This window comes from Cyprinodon tularosa, unplaced genomic scaffold (genome assembly GCF_016077235.1).
Source record: "Cyprinodon tularosa strain WSP-4 unplaced genomic scaffold, ASM1607723v1 ctg359, whole genome shotgun sequence".
Classification (NCBI taxonomy): Eukaryota; Metazoa; Chordata; class Actinopteri; order Cyprinodontiformes; family Cyprinodontidae; genus Cyprinodon; species Cyprinodon tularosa.
Window position 1 is genome coordinate 1,635,072 of NW_024039073.1, and position 21,455 is coordinate 1,656,526.

General features: G+C 36.0%; 1 protein-coding gene across 1 annotated transcript in view; it reads right to left on the reverse strand.

Annotated features, from left to right (window-relative positions):
* LOC119790224 (bcl-2-like protein 11) overlaps window positions 1–21,455 on the reverse strand; it is a 33,714-nt gene that overhangs the window by 1,988 nt on the left and 10,271 nt on the right. The window contains exon 3 of the mRNA XM_038295673.1: window positions 19,963–20,078. Coding sequence (XP_038151601.1) covers window positions 19,963–20,078 — 116 coding nt within the window. The remainder of the gene's footprint in view (window positions 1–19,962; window positions 20,079–21,455) is intronic.

Below are 21,455 nucleotides of genomic sequence, written 5' to 3' on the forward strand. Positions count from 1 at the left end.
CTAGAAAATCAAAACATGGAAAATGTCAGATTTCTCCGATGTACTATCAATCATAATAGATTGAAAATATTCTGGGATACAAAACTATGGGTATTTCTTTAGTGGATATGCAACATCACTGTCAAAATGAAAATGATAAAATGATAAAACCTTCTGCTCCACCCAGTTTTATGATATACCATCACCAAAGTAAAGTTAGATAATTTTTATCTTGGCATTATTTCTGTAAAGGTGGGTTTAAAATATACTTTATAAGTTAACTATGGTTTATACAATGAATAACAAGAAAAGAAACCAAAGTCTATGTTAAACACATTATTTGTACCACTTCCAAAGTATTAGGTCAGCTTACAGCTGTTTACCTGTTCAGATTTATTAGACACAGATGGCCGGTGAAGCCCAAAGCTCCAGAGGTCTTTTTATTGGATGTTTATTTGCCCTAATTCACACACAATCCGATTATAGCATTTTAAATGACACGCTGTTCTAGCTATAAAAAATGAATAAATAAAAAATTAATAAATAAAAGGCTTACACAATCACTCAGACAGCATTAGTCTAGTTCAAAGTGTGCAATTTGAAACATCAAATGTTAAAGAAAATCCTTAAGGTTCTGCTAATGCTTAAAAAACATCAAAGGGGATATATGCTGCATGTTTACATCCACAGGAAGCAGGTAAGTATAGATGTTAAACTTCCTCCCACAACTCTCTCTTTACCTTTTACTGTCACTGCCTCCAGGTACTAGCATGTGTATTTTAATACACATGTTTATGGATTTGTTTTCCTAGATTTTATTGGTTCAGGTTGGTATAAAGCCTTCTGATCCCTTTCACGCATCCTTGAAATACTGCATTCATAACAATGCTGCATTGTGCATAATATTTCTTACCAATAGCATTTCTTCATGGTTTCCCTTTGAGTTTTTTTCTTTATTGGTATGAAAACACTTTAAAGTTCAAATTTGATATGAAAATAATAAAAAAGCAAAAACTTCTGGCACTCTTCATCAACCATAACGTCTCACAATATAATGAGTGGACCCTCTAGAGTAATCCTTTAAAGAACAATAAGTTTTAAATCTTAAAAGTGGCATATTAATTCAAATTAAACCTGTGTCGATGAGAGTTAAGTGATTATGTATCAGAAGGGGTGGAAGGAAACCAGGCAAATCTACTTGCTGATTCTTTACTAGTTTGGATACAATGCAGTTACTTTTGCTTTCCATTTTCAACAGTTATGCTGCTATAGGCGTATACTACTTGAAGAACTAAGTACTTCAATTTTCCAATTCTGCAGTGGACCGCTAACTTTATTTTCTCTGCTTTTTCTTCTCATATGGGCTTCAACTGGCCTGGTACTGTTTGGCTGTATCACCTCCATAGAATGATACATAAGCTGGTCTCCAGCCATCAACAACTTCAATTACAGATGATATTGTTGGGCCTGGTTTTAATTGCTTACTCCTCGTTCTCTCCTAGATATAGCCATGGGCTTAGCTTTTACCATGTCTAACTGCAGGTGCCCCCTCTGACATAAAAACTGGCACATAGCTCATCTGCTTAACTGATTCCTTCCTAGACAGAGCCATCAATGGAGCTAGTTTTCCATTACCTTTTCTAATATAGAAAGTACTTATGGATCAATGCTTTGTGTTGTGTCTGCTTCTGTCTCATTAAACCCCCAGTCACCTTGGCAAAGGGCAACTTTGGGGTGAGGAACCTCTGCGGAGTCATCGACTCAAGAGTAAGAGAATACTGTCCCCACATGCTCTTTTAGGTGGAGGGAATCCTGCAAAGTCATTGACTAGATGCAATCAACTGGGCTCCCTTCGGTAGGCAACTTTTAACCAATCTGAATGTTCGATCTGATTGAATTGTCTCTTCAAATATCCTTGGGACGATGTGTTGTGAATTGGTGTGATATAAATAAACTGAATTGATTTCAAGCAGATTTCTCGCCATCACACAATAAGTGAAATGTTGGCTGGATTGAATATGTATTTAAAAATGTGACTTAAATATATTGCTCAGAGGCAATGTGTTTAAGTTGTTCAAACTTGTACACCACCTGGGTTGCTTCCAAAGGCTCGTAAAAACTATTGTAGTCTGCCTCTGTGCTTTAGTAAGTGAAAAGGAAAGGAAACTATACATTCAGGCTTTCTTCATAGATCAATAAAATATACAATAAAAAGGAAAGTTTGAACTGACTAAATCTAACATCAATAGGACTATGATTCTAAGATGTTTAAGGAATGTAACCTAGTGGGCACCCCGCATCATGAGCGACCAATGCTGATACTCATGTATTATATTCTATTATATTCTATAAGTAACCAATTAGCTGTTTTATGATAACAGTGCTATAAGGTCCAAGAGTCTTTGGCTGCAGAAACAGTTGAACTCTACTGGCAGGCTCTTATGTCGCTCATTAGTGAGATCCACCCTGTATGATAAGTTGCTACAACACGATTTGATGAGCAAAATGACAACTCTGGAGTTAAACAGTGATGCATCTACAGTATAGGCCAGCAGACTATTTCCTTGTCAGACGTTCCTGCTGTGTTTCTGTGGATGTGATGTCAAGCAGGTCTTTTTTAAATGGGTCCAATTTAGCAAACATTGAAAAGCTATATTCAAGATGGATTCTGTGGATAGTCATAAGCTACCGAAATCCAGCTCTACTCAGACACCAATGGCAACTCCATGGAAGATGTAAAAAGTAAAAAGAAAAACAACAACAAAAAAAACCTTGTCAAGTATGAGCCCACTCTACGAGAATGAGCAGACGGGTGCTGCAGTTCTGTGCTTTGGCCACAGGTGGCAGAATCATTACAAAACTCTGTTTTTAACAATTGATTTAAGTCATTTGTGGAGGCAGACATCTTTTCCTCTACGGCACCGCAGAGCTGTCAAAGTCACTGCAGTCTGACCATTAGATGTTGCTGAAAATTAGACATTGTAGATTTCAGAAACAGCCTCAGAAAATAAATCAACATCTCTATCAGCAGCTCAAAAAAAAAAAGAACCTTAATGTTGGAAACTGTAACTCATATACAGTCCTATGTTTGTATACACTATGTGTGTACGCAATAACAATAGAGTCTGTCTAAGTCTAATTAAAGGAGAGAAAAAAGAAAAAAAGTTTTACTGCATAGAACATTAGAAAGATGCAGCTATGAAAATAGAAATGCATTAAGCTTGAAGGAACATTTACACATCCAATAAGTATAAAGGTAGCAGCCTTCATTTTTAATGCATATTTAAAACATTTTATCAAGCAGTAAAGGAGAACTTCCTTTAAATCACCAGCTATTGTTATGCACTTTTAGTTAATATTCTACACACAAAGTGTTGCCTGACTATTCTTCTGCTCTACAAGCTCTTTATAATTATTAACAAAAACTTGGCTAGGGTTAGAGCTAGGCAGGTGTTTTCTGGATCTTTTTTTCTCTTCAGCTCTCAGTCCCTGCAGTTGACAGCTCTGTGCTTTGGCCTCAATCCACTGCTCAGCAGCATCGATTCTCCATAATAACAGATCTGCCTGAGTAATAAGATAATATATTGGGGTGATATACTGCAGGAAGACTGTTCACAAACACTTTTCAGAAATGGTGCTGTTTTTTTAAGCTGAAAAAGGGGGATATCCAAGTATCCGGTGACTTTAATTTAACCAAACAGCCATTTTCTGTTTTGATTTATTACCACATTTGTTGTTTAAGTTTAAACAAATGGCTTTTCTAATATTTTAATGTGCTTATTAAAGCAAAGTATTTAGTCCCTTTCAGAACTGCTTCATAGGGGTTAATATACTCTGCACCTCTAAGGTGACAAACTGATTCAAAATAACACTTTTTTTCTATCCCTACTGCAAGATTGAAAACCTTTAATGGGATTTAACCAATAAAAGGTAGCTTGGTCAAATGAAATGTACAATACTACCAGTCAATAATTGACAGACAATAAATCTCCCACTGTGGGGCAAGACCTCTCTATGAAAGAAAACAGGATCTTTTTGGATGAAAGTAAGAGAGACATATCAAAGCTGATGTGGTGAGCCAGAAACCACAGAAAAGTGTAATGCCAGCAGAGGAAACAGGTGAGGGGAAGACTGCCGGCTTCTAATTTTCACTTCTCACTTAGATCCAAGTCAAGTAGATTTCTCACATTTGAACAAGCAAACTAAATTAAAAGATATGAATCTCACCATTTTTCCAAGAACAAGTTTTTATCATAAGTTAGATGAGTGAAAAATCACAGGAGAAATCTATATCCTTGACCTCTACACGGAGGGAATCTTATGCCCTTTTATTTAGTTATATTAGCAATGATTTTGTTCTTACCATTAAAGCAACACTACTGTACATGACTTTTGTCCCAAATATTAGCTTATCTTAACCTAAAGGTATAGTGGAGGATTTTCACAATTTTTTGAAAAAACCCACCCTCTCCACTTTAAAAAATAAAATGCACATGCACAACCCTGTATCCGCTCTTCAGAGGGGACGTCTATTAAATGTGTCTGAGAAAACGCACAAGCCCAATTCTCCTCATGCTCGCTCTGTTTAATAGTTGCGTTTCCATCGCTCATACCAGCGTACTTTCCAAAAGCAGATTTGCTACTTTTCTATGTCAGACTCACCACCAGTAAGTGAACATATCACCAGAATGATAGACATTGAGGAGGACCACTTATACTAATGATCCACCTGGAAAAAGAACATACTTTTAAATAATTTTCTGGTCAATATACTTGACTTGGTGTATATTGATGCTCAGTGTAGGCTGCCGTTCACCATAACTCGCTTTTGTAACCTAAGGCGATCAGATATGTTGCTGAATGTGACCCAGGGCACCTCTTTACGGTAGTCTGAGCACTTCCTAAACACAAAAGTTAAATAAGCTAACAGCTTTAATCAGCCAACGAAACTGATCTTAAACGTACCTAGACTGTTACTAGGATAAGTCATTTTTGCTTCAGCAAAATAACCAATTTGGTTTTCCACAGTCTTTGGAGAGATATTGGAGCTACGTTATTCTGTAATTTAATTTATCTCTGTCTAAAAAATAATTGATTACCGTATGTACAGGTCTTAAAGGGAAAAGCCATTTTTTTTTACATTGGGCCCTTGATTTTACGTTATAACATCATGTTCTACTCACCCATATGAGTTTTGCGTCATTTGGAAGATATTCCGTTAGGTTATATCCAACTAACGTCTTCCAATGGGCAACGACTTGAAGGCCCAAACTAAACTGTTCATAATTTATTCTTTATGGTATGCCAGCATTCATAACATGTAGGCGAATCACTGTCCCCCAGACATCTGCGGTTGTATTTATATTTTTTTAAAACAAAGCAGAGTGTGTACAACGTCATCCGCGCGCCGGACTGGAGTTGTGACAGGCAGCCCGGGCCACAGGTGGCTACGCTCTACCCCTTCTTTACATTCGGCTAGCTAATCTGAATCGTTCAATTCCATTTTGAGAGCGAGGTCATCTGTGGTAGTAGCAGTAGACATCTTCCAGGCATGAGTGAAACTAGAAGCAGTTCAGCGGACTGAAAATAGGATTTAAAAACAGTGTTTGGAGTGTGGCTTAGCATTTTCATTGGGTTGCCTGTTTCCACAAACCTTCCTGACAATATGCTTCTTTTCACTGGACAATAACATTGTCTTCGTTGAGACAGAACCAGTTTATCAGTGCAACCTAAAGTACTGATAGTAAACAAGAAATAGCACCAGTTTATCTCTAGAAATAAACCTACTCAAACAGTTTTTCTTTTGTTAAGCCATATCTATCCCCTTAAACTGTGTTTATGAAATAAATCTAAGGCAGATCGGGAATAAAACCTACAAGCATTCAAAGTTATGTTGGTGTAATTCCAGAATAATGTTTCAAATAACATATTTGCCATTTCTAGCAGGCATATACGTATAACTGAACCATGGGAGCTGGGGAAGGTAATAAGATAAGACCTTATGCAAATGTTATGGGACAGGCACATAAAAGGTGGAAACAGTCTGTCACGATTGTTATCATTCAAAAAACTGAAGTACACTCTACCTCTGTACATATCATAACATAATGTACTTATGATGTAATAGCAATAAACAGATAAATTAAAAAACAACAAATGAAAGGAAAATATAGATTTAATTACAGCCATTGTCAATAAAGAGTACTTAACAAAAGAAACACAAATATAACGTGATAATTGGGATTGTAACAGTCCACAAGAATCATTCAGATTTATTAGTATTGCTCCATTTCACAACACATCAAGGCACCCTAACTAATAATTCAGATTTGGTAACTATCCTAATGTTTATAGAAAAGTTTGATATGCTCCCTACACCTCAACCAAAGTTAAATAATTAGAAATGTATGATTTTCTCTTCATTCTGTCAGAAAATATTCAAACGTTATGAGGAGGTTATGTTATTATGGTCAGGCAAGCACATTCCAAACCTTGTAACTGCTTAACTGTGCCATTATCTACATGCAGTTAGCCAGTCTACAGTTAGACAAGCAGTGAGCAGTCTGTAGATGCAACAACATGAGAAAGTATTTAGACTCACAGATGAACATTAAATGATCCCATTATCACCAGCTTTACTTAATCAATTTTATCCTCATGAATCATACAATGCTATAAAAGCGTCCCCTCTGGCAAAGGCTTTTTGGAGCCCATGTTCTCTTGCATTGGCTGCACATTGCCCTAATTTTTAACATTTCATGACAACAGTTATTTACACACACACATATATATATATATATGTATATATATATATATATAGCACTCGATGTAAACACAGTATAAACACTGAGGCAACCTACATGAGTCGACTTAAAAAAAGGGATAAAAGAAAAAGGAAAATTAGGATCCATATTGATATTAGATTCAAGAACGAAACCATTTGTTAAATAATTACTGACAAACACACATATATATATATATATATATATATATATATATATATAAATGTACTTGTCATTCCCTCGCTTCCCTAGTTTGTTCAGTGGCAATTAGTTATATATCATCTTTCTTGAAGCAAATGAGAAAAGTACAGAAATTATGGACATCATTCTGCAACTTTCATCTTCCTAAACAGAATTTTACTGAGTAGTGTTTCCTAGCATAGATGAAGAATGGAAGCACATCTGGAGAGTTACTTTATTACGACAGGACATGTGATACTCTTTCCTCCTTTGGGGTATATTTTCCTTCATATCATCACCTTAGGAACCTTCCAAACCTTCCAAGTCAACATTTGAATGCACACAATAAGAGAAAATATCTAACCGAGGAGAAAGACCCGGTAGTGGTAATACTTTTTCTCAACAACTGCAAATGGACCTGTTGTTTTTGGCAGGAAAAGAAAGATTCAACTTTCAACATGTTGATTTTTTGGCAGTTTGGTTTCGTCTCTGCAATCTTCATGTCTACCATCTTCATAAATCAGAATTTGACTCAGGGTAAAGTTCACCTGCATCAAGTAATCCTCTGCACAGTCACATTAGGTTTGGTCACAAGGAAATTCCTGTTTTACATTTGGTGATGAATAGAAACACAGGTTTATTATTAATGATTAAGCTTCAGTTTTACAGCATGGTGTAAATAATGCCTAATTTTGAGTTAATTTGCATGTAGCAGTGTTTAACTTTGCAAAAATCTGACTCATTTCTCTTAAAAGCAACACCATGGAAGACATAAACAAGACTTGCGGGTTTATTTTGGCAGAGTTTGGCACTCTTTCCTCACCCCCACTAACCACAGCATTGACACGACATTAAAGATGGCACGTATACTGAAAGCTTGTTTCACTACTACATGACTGGTTTGATTCTAAAATGACTAACACCAGATGATACTAAAGACTTGATGCAATCTGTTGGGTTTCCTTAGATAGGGAAAAATGAAACCAATCTGACTGACAATCTGACTTCTGAGTGAATTGACTCTGTAAAGTGTCTTGAAATTACATGTTGTGAACTATGAATTATACAAATTAAATTGCATTGAATTGTGTATATTTAGGTGATGTTTTTATAACAATATATCCTGAAAAAATATATTTTTAGCTTAAAAATTTAAATAAAACGTAAACCTATTTGAAGTCCGTCATTTTATTAGGCAATGTCCTGTAAAAAATGAGATTGAGAAAAGTTTTTTACTCAATTTTTTACTCAAGCTGCAACTAACCAGTTATATTCTTTATCTGTATGCCTCCTTTCTCATACCACCCAGGGCAATTGTCCTTCACCTTTTACTTTAAAGACAAACAGACAGTTTTACACTGAGAGGCAAAATTTTATCTGTTTTCCTCTAGCAATTTGATGAAAGGGATTAAACAATACAATTAAGATGCATAAAAACATACATGATTTAAAACAGATCCCAATGTATAGATAAAAGTGATGTAATTAACAGTAAACATTTAGTATAAAACTAAAAGTAAATACCCAGAGTTAATGAACAAGTCCCCATGTTCATATTCTGTTTTAATCAAAATACAAAGCGTGTTGTCTGGAGAGCTGGGAATACAAATCATAAAATACGGTTAACAATAGGGCTGAAAGTTGTCGTAATGAATAGTCATACATCACAGTCAGGATGAGAGGTTGGATTTTCACCACAACTAGAAACAGATGTGCTTCTCAGCTGACAAACTGCCAGCTGAGTGTGGGATTTCAAGCCAAAACCTGCAACAGAAACCGTTGGCTCTCCAAGCATATAACTCTGGAGACTGCAGAAAAGCAATAAAGACACTGGCACATAAAGACACCAACAGCTGATCATTTAATAGTTTCCTCTTTTCAAAAGGGGTTAGCTTACATTTTATTTAAATCCTTTTTATGACAATGCACAGCGATTAAAGCGTCTCATCCTACTTCACCTTCCTGTCACTTAGACCCTGTTGGAAATTATATCTTACAATCTGTATCCAAGATATTGAGTCTGTAGCATTCCTGACTTTTTATTTAATTGTGATAATTCTTTTAAGGTGTCAAGGCCAAAATAACCTTTGTCGCACTGCACTTCCAGTGGAGCACCCCTAGATTTTCGCTGCAGGGTCACTTTTTGCAGTATACCACTACTTTATTAGCAGCACTGTTTGCAAGGCTGCTTGAATTCCTCCTAACTCAAACTATCTGCTAGTTTTAAGATATGTAGCCTTTGACACCATTCTAATTATTGAATATTAATTCAATAATGTTTATCTCTATGGTGCCAGTTGATCTGATGCATATACAGAAATTTGAAGTAGTCTAAAGTTCTGTTCAACCACAGGATAATTTTAACAGCGAAAGTAAAGCACATTAACCGGAGGCATTTAATGATGTGAGGCAAAGACAACGGATGGTTTTTGATATTGCATTTCATTGTTCTGCTGAAAATTGTCAAAAATATAATTGTTCTGCTGAAAATTGTCAACAATACAAAGAGATTAGACTGATATGCTGAAGTTCAATGCACACAAGGGTCACAGCAATTGTGTTTTAACACATTTACCTCCTTATTTGCACATGTACGTGAGAAACTGTTAGATTACTTTGTGTCAGGGTGATGTAAACATAGAACACCCACCCTCCTCAATGACTCTATCATCAACACACACTGAATGCGAATGCGCTTGCAGGCAGGTGAATGCATGTGCTCTAGCCCGCTGGCAGACAGAGTGCAATCTTTGAATGCAAAGGTGGAGTGTCCAGATTCAGAAAGATAGTTTTCAACCAATAAAATGCAGTATCATTGATTAATAAAGCCATGCTAGCATTTTCTACGTTAAACATAAGCATTCAATGTAATTATGACAAAAACTGAAGAATTATTTGTTATCTTCATAAAGATAAACAACTGGTAGCTCCCGTTGTTTACTGTTGTGTATTCAGCGGCTCACACCAGACCTGTACATCTTTTGCATTTTTCAAGACTACTTTCCAGTTTCGAGAAAAGTTTCACCCTCTAAATACTTCAAGGTAAGCGTGTCCAAATTGCTTGTACCCACAGATGTCTTTTTTTGACAAAATTCTTATGAACATTTCTGGCAAAAATCCTGACAAACTTGTCAAAGTGCTCTTGTAGGGAAGGGCTGTTTCAATCGTCAATTGGTCAGATGCTGACCAGCCTACGGGATTGTTTGACAGATGACATCATATCAATTTACACTACATTATCTAAAGGCACTTAATTGTCAAATAAGTTAAATAATATAGACAGTGCTCAAACTTGCTCTTATTCCTCTTGACTGGGATAGGGTAGCAGAGGGAACAGTCTCAGCAGAAACTCCCAGACTTTCTTCTCCGTTAGCACCCTCCCTCCGTGGGGGAAGCCCTATGAGTTCCTAGCATAGCTGAGAGACATAATTCTTGCAGAATGTCCTGGCTGTCCCCTGAGACTTTTCCTGGGTATGGAACACCACCTTAGGGAGGCATCCATGGGGTATCTGAACAAAATGTTTGATTCACCTCAGTTGACTCCTCTCAGTGTGGAAGAGAAGCAGCTATAATCTACTAAATATCCGCTGTTCCCTAAACCAGGGCACCTCCAGCCCTTGAAATCCATAAATGTTACGAACAGAGCCATCCCTCTCGGAGTACAACATGGACTGAGAACAGATCCCATTAAATGCTGGCAATTCAGAACAATGTCCTGTTCGTACAGTGAGCGGATGGCCCCAAGTGAAGGGCCCCTTGACTTTTTGCTCCTGGAGTGCCCCCCACAGGGCACTGAGTGGGACACATTCGAATGTCTTTTCCAGGTCCAAAAAACACATGTGGACCAGTTGGGCAAATTTCCATGAACTCCCCAGCACCCTGTAGAGGGTGTCGAGTTTGTCAAGTGTTCCATGGCCAGGACGAAAACCAAACTGCCCTGAAGCCGATGTTCAACGAGTGGGGAGTGGCTGCCTAGTGGTTAGGGTATTGCGCTTGGAATCTAGGAGTTCTGAGTTCAAGTCATACTCCCACAGACTGCTACTCTGGGTCCCTTAGGAATGACCCATAACCCCACACTAGTCCCCGGGCACCACACAATGGCAGGCCACTACTCCCAAAGGGGATGGGTTAAATGCAGTTCATTTCATTGCTCTGTAATTGTGACAATGTAATGAGAATAAAATGCTGGAAAAAAACAAAATAAAACAATAAGCCGGACTCTCCTCTCCAGCACACTGGTATAGCCCTTCTGAGGGAGGCTGAGAAATGTGATCCCCCTATATTGGAACACGCTCTCTGGTCCCGCCTGCCAATCCTGGGGCATTGTCTCAGACTGTTACGCAATGTTGAAAAGGCGTGTCGGTTACAACAGTCCAACAAAGTGCATTTAAAGATGCGAGGGACTCAGGGCCGATCACATTCTCAGCCAAATTGACTTGCCAAGGTGGAGTTTCTCCAATAATATAATAATATGTTACACTGGACAATCACTTACACTTTGCTCCATCATAGCTATAGCAACATTAGAGATTACTCTCCTTTAACAGGTTGCAACCTCACGAAGAACCAGAACTAGCCTCAGTGATGAACAGTCAGATCCCTAGCAAAAACAAAATAACCAATTACCTTAAATATACAGATATTTAGCAATTAGAATTAATTTAACTTCTTAGAACCTCTCTCAAAAAGGAAATATAAATTTGGGGATATGCACAAATGCACAAACTAATCTCAATGTCTCAGATTTTGCTACATACACTACAAAAATATTCGACTTTTCTTTTTTCAAATTTTCATATAGTTTATTTATACTATATATAGTTTATAGTTGATAGATTTAAGAGCAAATTATAATGTCCCAGTATTTTCTAACTTGCAACTAGAATATACTAACCTCAATTGCGATGTAACACATTCCTATGTCAGAGCACTGACGAAATCTAATATTACCTAAACCTCATACCTCGCTTTTATATGAATTAAGTTATTCGTGATTTATGGTTTCTTGATTTACCTAAATTTAAGACCATTATTTTTTTGTATTTCACTAGAGAAAAACAAATCTCAACTGTAGTGAATTCTAAGTTTCACATCTTGGATTCTTGCTCTTCTTGTGCCGCTCTTTTCACAGTGGAAACATTGAGTCAGCCAAAAAGCTCATGTGATTTTATTTGGTTACCACAACTTACTATGCTGGCTCTTAAAAATAGCTCTCAAAACAAAGCTACACTTACAAGCACACATACAAACACACACACCACCACTTACAAGACTCTGGCTTTGTTATGTTTCTTCTCTGCCTTCCTTACTCTTAATTTCTTTTTATGCCACCATGTAAACCTACAAAATGTCCAGAGATTTTTAAATGATATATTTATCGCAGGACCTCCAAACAGTATTTAAGCACAAAACTTGCACTCTCATAGATTGGCTTTATATGTGCTCTTTGGCTTGTGGTTGCCAATTAGTTTTTTTTTTTTTTGCAAGCTTTCAAAACAAATGCACACGCACTTAAAGATGCACTGATTTAGAAATTGCATGCAAAGTTGGTGTGCCACAATTTGTCTTCTCTCTATTGTAGGACCCGATAAAGGCATATACCTTTAGCAAACATTCTTGGATGTTCCCCTAAGTGTAACTGAAACAATCAATATTAAATATCCCATAATTAAGTGAAACGATAATTGTATAATACAAAGAAGGATCATCTTGTCTGATTGGCATCACTGCCATGTGTTGCTGATGTTGTCCTCTTATAGATTTCATGTTTTACTGTCAAACAATCCTTATATATTCTGGGTGACTAAGACATTCTGACACACACTGGCATTGAAACAACTCCTCCAACTCTTCTACCTATTTCTTCAGGGCAGCTGTGTTACACATAAAAACTAAAGTTGTATTTTAACTACAGTTAAATTCCAGCTTTTTTTCCTGCAATATTTTTTTCTAAACTGGTTCTTTTCCAGAATCACTTAATTTCCTAAGGCTTATCTTGGAGTTGAAACTGTTAAAAAATGTCCGGTTCCATATAATTATTTTATATAACAACTTCCACTTGAGAAGTTAATAGTTTTTGTAGTAAAACTGTTTCCTTCATTTGAAATGATCCGGTAATCTTTATCCAAATAAAAGTCAAAATCATAAATAGCATTGGACTCTAGCTTTGAAACACAGTGTGATTACAGTTTATGAGTTCTATATAATTTAATGTTAAGATAGATTGGCTCGTAAAAGTATTTTTTTTATAACCAAAAAAGAAGATTCTTTAGTCTTATTTAAAGGCATTAAAGCTTCATAATAAGGTTTTAACGCCTCCTTTTCTGGCCCGATGTTTGGGGAAAGCTGAGAAATCATGAGAGAATAGTAATGTATGGCTTAACTGCAATGGTCCCTACAAACAAGTAAGAAATATCATAGCTGACTGTCTTTCTGTTTTAGCTGTTACTATCTTTCTCTCTACATTCTTCCAAACCTCAAAAATCTCTTGAACAATTATGCAGCTAATGGCTAATAATTGGACGTACACCAAACTGTTACATACTTTTTTCTTTCTGTTGCTTGCACTGGCTAAAGTCAGCATTGCTGTGGATATAGAGATCGTATGACGTTGTAATTTCCATATTATCATAAAAATATTTGATTAATAGAGAGATCCTAATACACACTTTTAATTTATGATATGTTACAGACATTACAGCTTTGAATATTAACCCATGCCAATGTTGACCCGATACCATATCAATGCAAATCATTCTTAGTTTTATCAGTCATTTTGTAGTGTAAAATATTAGATAAGGCTTGATCAGGTGGTATTACTCAGAGAATAATAGCCAACTAAAACAGGTATGAGAACAACGGGGACATTTATTATGAACTAATAGGTTACAAAAACTTTAAATAGAAGTGTAGTGATTCTATCAGCATGCTAATATTGGAGATTTTAGATGCAGACTGAGATATTCCAATGTTATTTTCTTGTCAATGTCGAAGTGATATCCAATATAAATATAGATCAGGACATCACTAGATTAGATTCGCCCACTATCTGGAAGAAAGAAGCTGTCAATGATCACAACTAGGGCATTGTGATGAATCATTGTGGCATTTAGTGAAATAACAATAAAAGTGACAATAAAAAGTCTCAATAAACCTTATTAAATAAAAAGTTAAAAGATAAAAAGTTACTTATTTTCATTTAATCAGTAATAACTGTGTTGACTTCATTCAACTTCTTTTTAAAATTCATTATCTTATTTATTACTAGACATTTGGTGTTATATCTGCAGCATCTTTAAAAAAAAAAACGATTTCATAAATGGGTAGAGAGCCAGAAACTGGATTTTTGTCCATATATAGAAGCTGTATCCTAAACTTGTATTATATTTAGTTGATCAAAAAGATTCATGACAAAACCAAAACCTTTCAATTCATTGAGAAAATCAGTTGATATACTCTGGAGTTAACAGATGTGCGACCTATGCTGAACACTGAAATTGCTGGAGCATTAACGAGATTTTCTTTGCAGAAAAGTTCTGCAACAGCCTTAACACTATTCTGAAAACCATCCTGTTCCACCACAGCCACAAATCGCTTTTTTGCTTTTTTCCATATTTTATGTTCAGCGTAAACCTTCCTTGCGCTACCTAAATAGTTTTATTCAAAACAAGGACTGAACTAAACAGTTTTTCGGTCCGGATGTTAAAGGAAATTTTAGACCTGGTATTGCTTAAAATGGGCACAACCCCTAGGGGAGGATGTAATCAGTCTACTTCTATCAGCATTTGTCTTGGATTTTATGACTACATTCATTCTGAACCTTGCCTGTGTGTCTCTAGGATGGAATCTGTCCAGTTTAACACTATTTACTGACTTTTTTTGTCTTTCGTCTTTGACGTTATACTGATCTCAAGTTACCCTTGGGATAAACATGTATACATTCATACATATAATACTTGCTTGTAGAGATGAGATCATGATAACATCTCAAACAATCAACAGTAACAATGATAACATAAAGCAAACAGAGCTCTGTTGTTGCAAAATTATGAGCTGGCAGGTGATAAAATGTGGATGAGTGCATCCCTAGATACAACACACAAAACCCAGAACCACAACTGCATAGGTTAATGGAGCAGGTAAAGGAAGGGTTAAGTACCCATTTTCCTGCTCTGTTTCTTTCAAGACACTCTTAAACACACAAAATGCATAAGCAGCCAAGAAATCACACCCTTCTGGTTTAGCATATTTCTGAGGGTTATTTCTGCCTTCAAGACAAAGGGTTTGAGCTCAAACTGGAGGATGACAGATCGAGTGTGCCTCTGAGCGTGTGTGTGTGAGTGTGTGTGTTTGGTCAGGATAATTAGACCTTGTGCTTTGCTCCCTGACAGTTCTTTAACCACAGGTTTGAGGCGTAATGAAACTACACAGTCACGGACACTAGACTGACACACCGCACACAAATGGGCACGTAGACCATACTGAGCACATTCACAGATGTCTCAAAACAAACACACACAAATGATCGTGCATGCCCTGTGTAAATGTTTAACCGACACACAGATATGGAGAGATTCTGAAAGAAGATAAGGACAAACTATTTTAAAAGCACAAAATGATGAAAAAACAGTCCCTGGATTAAATATTTCACTGTTCAAATCAAATAAATCACTAATATTGTACTTAGTTTACAGTTTAGTGTTCTACTTATTTCTCTGGGCTAAAGAAATATGTGAAGTAAAACTATGTTTATGAAATAATATATTCACAGATATCGTAAGTCTCAATCCTTCACAGCAATATGCAGCCTTTGACTTGCAGTCAATGTACCTGAACTGAGTTCCTCTGTGTTTACAAAGTAGAAGTAGAAGCATAGAGGCAGCGAACACTTTAAAGACCAAGTGAAACAAAAGCGAAAATAAACCTCAGTATTTTATGTGGTATTGATTTACCAATCCTCTCTTTTTTACCTTACTTGTTTTATTGTGAGAATTATTTGGTTTTCACTTGTTAAATACCAATTGTGATTATCTGTTCAAAACACTATAGTTTCTCAACTGTATTGCATTCCTTTAGACCTTATGTTCTATAACCAAAGAAACAAAGGTAGATGAAGTGCAGCCATCCATCCCTGGGTTAACTAAAAATTTCACTCAAAGAAATTTTCTAAAATCACATGAAACTAAACAAGACAAACTCATAAGTGGTTTACTTCTCTTAGAATCTAAAGCTAAATATCAACAAGAAAATTTCACCTCTAATTTGCTTAAATCCAATTCACAGTTAAGCTACACTCGGCTTTGGAGATCAAATATGTTTTAAGTAGGTTATGACAACCGGTCTGATTTTACACAGCCATGGAAAGGAAGTGTAAAACAACTACGGATGCACTCGGTACCATTATGTAATACACTTCCATTTTTTAGCCCATTTTGATTTTGTTACAAAAACTATAACATAAGAAAACTGCATTTTAAACATGTATGGATTTCACCTAATAATCTCTCCTTAGTGTCCCATTCTAACAATTAACAAGATTGGTATAACTTGTTTTCCATAGAATCTGAGTTTCACTTTTTTGTCACCAGAGGTTAAAAGCTGAAACAGACTGACTTTATACTATCAGTTTAGCCTTCCTGTTACTTGCTAAGGTCTCACTCTCTCTCACACTCACAGTCTTGATTTTTTTTAAAAAGAAAATACAAATTTCCATCAAACGACTGTGTCTGCATACTTTCTCACTTCACCATGAAAAAAGCAAAAGCTGTTCAACATTAACTTTTGGACCAACATTTTTTATGGAGCCTACTTCCTCCATACCAATGTGGCGAGCTTGCTTTATGATACTTTTGCTCATGGGATTGCTGACCAGTCATAATGGTTTTTTGACTTGGGACAGACTACCAAGAGTATGATCTTCTTTGTGACTGAGTTCAAACTGGAAATTGTGACACACCTTTGGTCAAGTGATACTTGAGAAATCTATAAAGATTTTACTGGGGTTAAGAGGACCATGATTTATGTTGTCATTGGTTAACAGCGTCAGCTGATTGTGCAATTAGGTAGTCTTTGTGGCATAGCTGTTTAGGAGGTCAGCATCTAGAGTTCATTTAATAAAGTTTGTGATTTTTCACTTGGGAAAATGTAGTTTGCAGTCATGAGCAGAGCTTACGTCACCTCCTTAGATCTGTTTATGCTTTTAAAGTGTACAATCTGATCAGAAAAATACCCTTTGGTTCCAAGAGTGGAGATTCTTTTTGTCAGGGAGGGGTATTTTATTTATTTTTTAAATTCAAACAAAATCCACTATGTAAATTAAACGTGACTTATCATGTCATACCCTAATAATAAGATTTAATCTTTTTTTTATCTAAAAAAAAAGCATTTTCTAGAATGTGATAAAATTTTATTAAGCTAAAACATGTTTTGAAGCGGATGTTCTCAAATGATGTGTAATGTTGCCTGCAAGAAAACAAGGAACAAATCTCCTTGTTCTGCTTTCTTATCTCTGCCTCCTCATTTTCAACAGCCAGAATGAGTACAAATGTGTGCACACACACTACAGCGACCATGTTCAAAATAGGTTTACCACACAGACGTACACACATGCACACCTCAGATCTTTTTCCATCTTGCTTAATATGCTTCTAGGCGCTGACTCACAGGTTTAACTCACATCTTTCTTACATTCATCCACCCTTTCCCCTGTGTCTTTTGAGCACTGGAATGGCAGCAGCGGGGTTAAACAGCAGCCTTGCCTTTTAATGACTCTTATCAAGCACTGAATACCAGCCCAGAGAATCCTTCACATATGGAGCACATTAAAACTCTTCCTGGTGTAGCGGCACTAAGTGGTTATGATATAAAATGCTGAGGTACAGACCTTTGTGTTTTAGGTTGTAAAATTTGGTCAAAGGCAAACATAAAAAATAGCTCTTATCTAGTAGAGTAAAATGTTGGTGTCTTCCACAGATTGGACTAATGGACAGATGGGAGTATAGCAAAACCACGTAATGCAATGTTTCCAATCCATTGTAAGGAGGCACATACAGTATCACACTCCTACACGTTAACTATAAAGACAAGAGATGTACCAGCAGAAAAAGAAAATTCAGTTTTATATATGTTGGACTATCAGAAAAAAATTGTACAACTTTCAACCTGAGAATTAAGCTTTTTTTTATTTTTTTTAATTAATAAAGCTACTGTATTTGACAGGTCTGATTATTGCAAATGCAGGTACCAGATACTGATTATTGTTATTGTTACCTTCTAAAATAAAGCCCATAGATACTAAAATTAAGGTATTGCTTTTTTTTTAAGGTTCATTTATTTTAAAATGCATTCAAGATTCTTGGTGGGCTTTGAAGCTCAAATCCAGCGGATCTCGGACCTAAATTAGCAACAAAAAAAAGGAACCCCTTGAGAGTTGGAAAGGAATCAACAAATATCATCAAATCTTTTTCATATATTTTTTCTACTGTGACACATTTCTTTTTTTCTTTGATGGCATTCCACAGGGGTAAATGAGACTAAGAAAATTATCCAAAAGATTGACTCCTCTTGCAGCTTATTGGCAAGTCATGCATTTAACAAAACGAATAAAAGTACATTTCAGATGAATCAGACTGCTGAGAAGCAAACTTTAAAACTGTCTAGCAGTTAAGCTTTTGACACTAGGGGAACTATTTAAGCTCTCTGCAGGGATATAAAACTCCTGTCATGCATTTTCTTGACTTTCATTTTCCAGCTCACTTCTCTGATGAGATTTAAGCAAATTTAAGACTCTTCTCTAACCCTTCATCTCTGGATTTTCCAGTTTGCCACAGTAGTCTGCCCTCTGGCAGTAACAAATCTGTGATGATGTAACATGCTGAAGTGTTGCCAAGGAATCAGAAGTCAAGAGGAAATTAGGTATTATTGCGTCTATTCAAATTTACTACAGGGTCTATTCAGTATTCATATACTCCCTGTGATAATCGTGTCTTCAGGGAAGTAATTTTCTTGTCAATGCTGAAATTTAATGTCACAATCAGAAACGGGTGCTATAAGACTCATCAATCTTTGGATTAACTAATCTAATTATAGGGGAAAATATGTAGTAGTGTGTACATTACTGACACAAGATGATAAGTAATGCAAGACAGCAGAGGTAAACTGGAACTAAACTCAAGTTGCTATGAAGATTAAGCTTTTAACAAACACTTCCCTTCATATGCATCCCTACAAGCCAAGAAGTAAGCAGCTTAAAAGGCTGAGTAAGTTATTTAGGATTTAAAAATGTGAAAAGCAAAATAATTTATAGCAGTTAGAGCTTAGATAGGCATATATGTTTCACTTTTTGTTTATTTCAAATTGCTGGAAACCAGAAAAAAACCTTAAGAGAAAACAAATCAATGCATCACTTTTACCTTTGTCTTACTTCTGAATATCATGTGCTTATGACCTCATGAGTACGATCAACTTGGCAGAGAATATTTCCATACCTTTAACTCCCCTTCATACTGTATTCTGAGCTCCACTCCTGTCTTATCCCTCTTTGCATCATTTTTATTTGCACTTTCTTACACTTTTTCTTGTTCTTTTTGCTCCTCTGCTCTAAATCATTCAGCTTTATAGTTTGACTTTGTTTACTTTTTCATCTGCTCCTTTTTAAGTTTTTTTATGGTGGTTGGCAACTAACAATTACAGCCACCTGCTCTCTCATTGTTTTCTCATTATGCAAACAACAATCCAACAGGGTGAAAAACATTTTCTGGAAAAACTTGGCATGCAACCAGAGTGAGCTACTGGAGTAAAGTCAGAGTACACATCATAGGACATGAGTAGGCTATCTAAATATCAAATACATAAGCCATATTCACATCAACTCAATTTATCAACTATAAGACCTCAAAACTCCCATAGTTTCTTTTTATAATTCAGGATGTTTGATTAAGATCACATACACTTATTGTTTTGTACATCTGCATTAATACTGTGCAAATCTTTATATTCACAACAAATGATATAAGATTCTTACCAGCAGGTGGTTGTTATATTCATCTCCGATGGTCCGGAGCTGACGACCAAAGGTTTCTGACTGCATATCCCGTGCTGCGATTCCCTCCCACTCGCTATAGGGTATGGCAGAATGTCCTAGAAAGGAAAACAAAAAACACATATTCAGAAAGGCGCAAAGCATGTTCAGGACTTGGTGAGTCAGAACAGTCAATGCAGTATTGTCTGCAGTGATTAGGTGTTAGATGAGAGTTCCCCTGTCAAATTTAAGATTTTTTTATTTATGATTCATTTAAGTAAAACATGAAAAAAAAAATTATCACACAGGATCTGTGGTTGGGGGTTTAGATTTGAAAACCCAGTCAACCTGAGCATTCGCATATTTTAAATATGACTCCTTACATTAAAGGAAACCACAAAGGAACTAAGCTCAGTGGATGTTTGTACAAAACGTTGTATGATGTTCAGGGATTTCTTCTTTTGACTTATGTCAGCTCTGAGCCACCTCTTGAAATAGGTATTCTTTAACCACAAAGTACCAAGACCCTCAAATTTATTTATCAATATAATGTTTGCATAAAATGGTTAGAGGGACACAAGGACATGTTCTTTCTTCCATTTTTTGTTGGGGTTTTTTCTCATGAGGTTGGGGGAGGCAAAAGATTTAGATGTCCAGAAAAAAAAAAAACTGACTGCAATGCATTACAACAAACATGAACTATTAAGAAAAATAAAGCAATAGAAAAAATGGGAAAACACATTTTTGTTAATATTTATAGTATGCTTTTAAATATATAATTTCTGTTTTGCTGTATTGCGACTATAAACTTGAATATACTAAATGTTTTGGGACACAATCTCTTTAATTATTTTGGAAATCAACAAGGACCATTGACCATTTTCCTTAAACTGATACATAATATTTTGTAATTGTCATCAAACAAAATGCACACCGCTGCACTGTAGTTTGCAGGAGATGGATAATTGTAGAGGATGACAATTATTTATTTACAATATAATAAACAGAACTTGTGTCTTACGGCCAGGATCATATAAAAACACCACAGCTGACCGACTGAGTGTATGTTTATGTCTCTGTGGGCGTCTGTGTGTGTGTTTGAGTGTGTTTTTGTGGTTTATCTGCTATATTTTCAGTCTGAACTACAGTATGACTATGAAAGACTCTGACCTCTTACCGATCTCCGCTTATGACTCATTCGCGCCGTTATGAAACCCAGACTTAATATTTCTAACATCCTTCGATATTGAAGTGACTGATTCAGCAATCAATCCATCAGGCTGCTGACTACGCCGTGCTCGGCTGAAATGATTTAACCTGGGAGATTTAGGGACTATTTGAGAAATTAGCCAGGACTGAAATTTTTCCACTCATCATTTAATAACAAAACAAAATATATGGTCAGAATGTATGAAACGAATGCAACTAAAATCAATATTTTTAAGCTTGATGAAATATATGAATAACAGAGAGCAAAACATTTTTATTTTTCAATG